The sequence below is a fragment of the Lottia gigantea genome (genome assembly GCF_000327385.1).
Source record: "Lottia gigantea unplaced genomic scaffold LOTGIsca_361, whole genome shotgun sequence".
Lineage (NCBI taxonomy): Eukaryota > Metazoa > Mollusca > Gastropoda > Lottiidae > Lottia > Lottia gigantea.
Genome location: NW_008709225.1, coordinates 29,085 through 33,916, shown reverse-complemented (window position 1 = coordinate 33,916; position 4,832 = coordinate 29,085). Strand labels below are relative to the sequence as shown.

Below are 4,832 nucleotides of genomic sequence, written 5' to 3'. Positions count from 1 at the left end.
AGGTTTTCTATCGGTTATCTAATCGTACCTTAGTCTCAGAAACGGGAATTTTTTCAGCTAAGTCAATCAGTAATAGTGTTCACAGTTCACTGTCGAAATTTGAGCCTTCAAATCCATGTGTGTTCAGAATTATCCACGTTTGAAAGTTAAAATGACAACTTGTCTTTTCTTGAGACACTGTGATATATAGAAAAGACATCTATAGAAATAGTGAGTAAAATTCCTAGTTTGAGATATTTTTGAAGGAATTATGTGATTTGGTACATTTCTAGTATTTCTGAAGACTATTTACATATATTCAACACTCAAATCAAACCCTGAAAATGGCGAAACCTGTCCCTTAAAATTGACCATTACTTATAATTTATTTTGAACATTGCCTGATAAATAATTAATATATATATTTTAGGCAGTAACTCGTGTGAAAAGAAACCATGCAGTCATCTGTGTCTGCTATCACCAACATCAGAATTAGGTTATAAATGTTTGTGTCCAGTTGGATTCAAGATGGATGCCACCAGTCATGTTTGTAAACAAGGTGAAGTAACATTATTATATTAATATGTTCTGTCAGTCTGTTTCAAATCTGACCCTAATTGAACGGGATGAAAGCGGATATGTCACATTCAAAATTTTCCCATCTATTTCCTTTTCCGCCATTGAATTCTGTCTTCACCTACTATTTTTTTCGTCACACTTGACTGAAATGGTTCAAATTGATGATATCAGTGTCCCTGATACACATAAAAAATATAGAAAACCTCTTTACAATCTCTTTAACAAGAACCACAGACATCTGATTGAAAATTAGAATGATGTAAATTGATGCTATCAGTGTCTCTGATACACATAAAAAATTTAGAAAACCTCTTTACAATCTCTTTAACAAGAACCACAGACGTCTGATTGAAAATTAGAATGATGTAAATTGATGTTATCAGTGTCTCTGATACACATAAAAAATATAGAAAACTTCTTTACAATCTCTTTAACAAGAACCACAGACATCTGATTGAAAATTAGAATGGTGTAAATTGATGCTATCAGTGTCCCTGATACACATAAAAAAATTTAGAAAACCTCTTTACAATCTCTTTAACAAGAACCACAGACGTCTGATTGAAAATTAGAATGATGTAAATTGATGCTATCAGGGTCCCTGATACACATACAAAATATAGAAAACCTCTTTACAATCTCTTTAACAAGAACCACAGACATCTGATTGAAAATTAGAATGATGTAAATTGATGCTGTCAGTGTTTAGAAAATCTCTTTAAGGATTTAAAGGAAACTGACAAAGGATTTTAATTATTTTTTTCAGCTAGTGAAGTTGTATTGTTATACATGCAGCCTAGAATGATATCAGGTATAAAACCTGATAGCAAGGGTAAACCAAGTATGATACCAGTTACTTCCCTTGTTGATGGTTTAGATTTCGACTACGACAGTCGCGAAGGTTTTATATACTATATCGAGAAGGAAAACGTAAGTAGAATTTCCATTTTGTGTAGTTTTAAATGGATGCGTTCTCCATTTTGGGGGGTTGATTTGAGTCTTGAATATATGTAAATAGTCTTCAGAAATACTAGAAATGTACCAAAATCACATAATTCCTTTAAAAATATCCCAAACTAGGAATTTCATTTTCTGAGACTAAAGTATGATTGGTCAAAAAAATGGCGCATCTATCCTTTTAAGAAATACAGTTATCTGATTGGATGATAAACTAAATTTAAAACCAATTTTGATTGACCAATCAGATAACTGGAATACTAAAATCATCTTAAGTTAAGAAATACAATAATCTGATTGGATAATAAAACTGAATTTAAGATCAATTTCATTGATTGGCCAATCAGATGACTGGAATACTAAAATCATCTTAAGTTAAGAAATACAGTAATCTGATTGGATAATTAAACTTTAATATTAATAATTGACCAATCAGATGACTGGAAAACATATTAAGTTTATTTTTCAAGAATGATTCCCCTGAATTATGAATATTATTTTTTACAGGGTAGTTTGAGAAGAATTCAAATCAATGGTCAAAACGCGTCAGAATTTGTCCCGACGGCTGTCATTGGTCAGCCTAATGCCCTGGCTATTGATTGGCTCTCTAATAATTTATATTGGGCCAATGAAGATATGAGCACGATAGAAGTTATGAAGATGATGGGGGAGAAACACTATCGTAAAATATTAATCAGTAATAATGGGAAAGAGACTGATGTAGCTGCTCCGTTATCTATTTGTTTAGATCCAGTTCAAGGGTACGTACCGTATATTTGTGTGTATCCTATCTCGAATGCAGTTTTTACATGGTCTTATTAACCCGTATTAAACTAAACCCACTACACTTCATTTTGGGGGCGTGGAAATGAGATTGGTGCTATTTAAATCTGACCAATCAGATCGTTAGAACAGAAATGAGGTCAAATAAACAAAATAACACTGTATCACGAATACAGGTTTTAACATGGTCTTATTAACCCGTATCAAACTAAGCCCACTACACTTCATTTTGGGGGCGTGGAAATGAGATTGGTGCTATTTAAATCTGACCAATCAGATCGTTAGAACAGAAATGAGGTCAAATAAACAAAACAACACTGTATCACGAATACAGGTTTTAACATGGTCTTATTAACCCGTATCAAACTAAGCCCGCTATACTTCGTTTTGGGGGCGTGGAAATGAGATTGGTGGCATTTAAATCTGACAAATCAGATCGGTAGAGCAGAAATGAGGTCATGTAAACAAAACACAACATCGCTTTGCCGCCGCCTGTTTGAAGAGATAAGAACACATTCTTTCCAAGTAAATATTACAAAGTAAGGTTTGATTTTCTCTGGGCTTCAATTCTTTAACGAAAATTTTACTCAATTCTGTACCGTACATATTCATCAAAACATTTAATGACACCCTACTTTCGTTTTGTTTACGTGATTTGTTTTGATTGGCTGAAATTTGTTACCAATACAATAGGGCCAATTTTGATTGGACAATATTTAACTATGAATACGTAATTTTTTCTCACTTGTATTTACCACGGCCCCGAGTATAGTATTTTGTCACATGGTTTTTATCAGGTAAGGTCAAAAGGTTAATTTGACGAATATGAATTATCCCAATAACCTTTTGACCTAACCTGATGACCTCTGCTTTAACCAATCAAATTCTTTCGATATGTTTATGATATTTTTTATATTTTCAGGAAACTATATTGGTCTGATAAAGGAGGTAATGGCGTCCCTGCTAAAATAGGCGTAATGAATATGGACGGAACCAAGTCTAAAGTTTTGGTATCAACTGATATTAGAGTACCACAATATCTTACTATAGACATCAATAACCAGGCTTTATATTGGTCCGATTCTTTCCATCAAGACGTAAGTTTAGTTGCTTGCTCATTGACCTCGGGGCCATGGTGGATCGGTGATGTTAGACACTTGTTCGTTAACCAGATTTTTAAACCCAGTTTCCCCCTGTCAGTGATGTAGGTAAGAGGGGCTGACATGGAAAAAACGTCTAGTTGTTCGGGTGGACAATAAACCGAGGTCCTGTGTGCTACAGGCTGTACATAGTGAAGATCCCTCGACAGTTGGAAATCAAAAAGAGTAGGCTCATGATGCTGTCCTTACAAAATTTCCCTCATTGCACACTGCATGGCGTTGCCCGTCTTCATTAGCCCAATTAGGTTCAGAAAAGTAGGATGTAAAACTCCATTTCAATTCATTTTTTCTTTTTCAAGATATCGAAGTACGATATAAACTCTGGAGTAAAGAAGAGACTGATTCCGAACCTAAGTTCACCAGGCGGTTTAACGGTTTACAAGAATCGTTTGTATTATACTGATTCTGATTACGAGGCCATCTATGAGGCCAACTTTTCAAATTTGACACATCCAACGCAGGTCAAAAATAATCTTCCAAAATTACAGTCACTGAAAATATATTATGACAGGCATGGTAAGTTATCTTTGTTAAAATTTCCCTCATTTCACACTGCATAGTGTTGCCTGTCTTGAGCACATCTCAAGTCAAAAATAATTTCCCAAAATTGCAGTCTCCTGATACACATGAAAAATTTAGAAAACCTCTTTACAATCTCTTTAACAAGAACCACAGACGTCTGATTGAAAATTAGAATGATGTAAATTGATGCTATCAGTGTCTCTGATACACATAAAAAATATAGAAAACCTCTTTACAATCTCTTTAACAAGAACCACAGACGTCTGATTGAAAATTAGAATGATGTAAATTGATGCTATCAGTGTCTCTGATACACATGAAAAATTTAGAAAACCTCTTTACAATCTCATTAACACTGTTGTTTTTATATGCTTTTTTGTAGATAGTGGAAGCAATGGGTGTTCAGATAATTACGGGGGATGTTCACAGTTATGTTTACCAGTTGGTGTGAACAAACAGAAGAAATGCGACTGTGGTATCGGATTTGTTTTACAATCCAATGGTGATTGCCAAGGTAAACATAATTACCATTAAATTTCTTAAACCCTTTGAACGCTGAGTAACTTACTCGCTAACCTGAAGGTCCAGGGTTCAATCCCAGCATAGGTTGAGATATTACCTTCAGATTTTTCAATCCAGTTCCCCCTGTCAGTGAGTTAGACACTTGCTCGCTCACCTGAAGGTCCAGGGTTCAATCCCAGCATAGGTCAAGATAATACCTTCAGATTTTTCAATCCGGTTTCCCCTGTCAGTGAGTTAGACACTTGCTCACTAACCTGAAGGTCCAGGGTTCAATCCTAGCATAGGTCAAGATAATACCTTCAGATTTTTCAACCCAGCTTCCCCTGTCAG

At 34.8% G+C, this 4,832-nt stretch overlaps 1 protein-coding gene across 1 annotated transcript in view; it reads left to right on the top strand.

Moving 5' to 3' along the window:
* The window catches only part of LOTGIDRAFT_175728 (hypothetical protein), a gene marked incomplete at both ends in the record, with an annotated part of 32,984 nt that extends 28,470 nt beyond the window's left edge, over window positions 1-4,514 (top strand). The window contains 6 exons of the mRNA XM_009058949.1: window positions 410-538; window positions 1,325-1,488; window positions 2,023-2,276; window positions 3,221-3,395; window positions 3,758-3,974; window positions 4,363-4,514. Of these exons, the coding sequence (XP_009057197.1) occupies window positions 410-538; window positions 1,325-1,488; window positions 2,023-2,276; window positions 3,221-3,395; window positions 3,758-3,974; window positions 4,363-4,514 (1,091 nt within the window). The remainder of the gene's footprint in view (window positions 1-409; window positions 539-1,324; window positions 1,489-2,022; window positions 2,277-3,220; window positions 3,396-3,757; window positions 3,975-4,362) is intronic.
* Window positions 4,515-4,832: the final 318 nt, after the last annotated feature.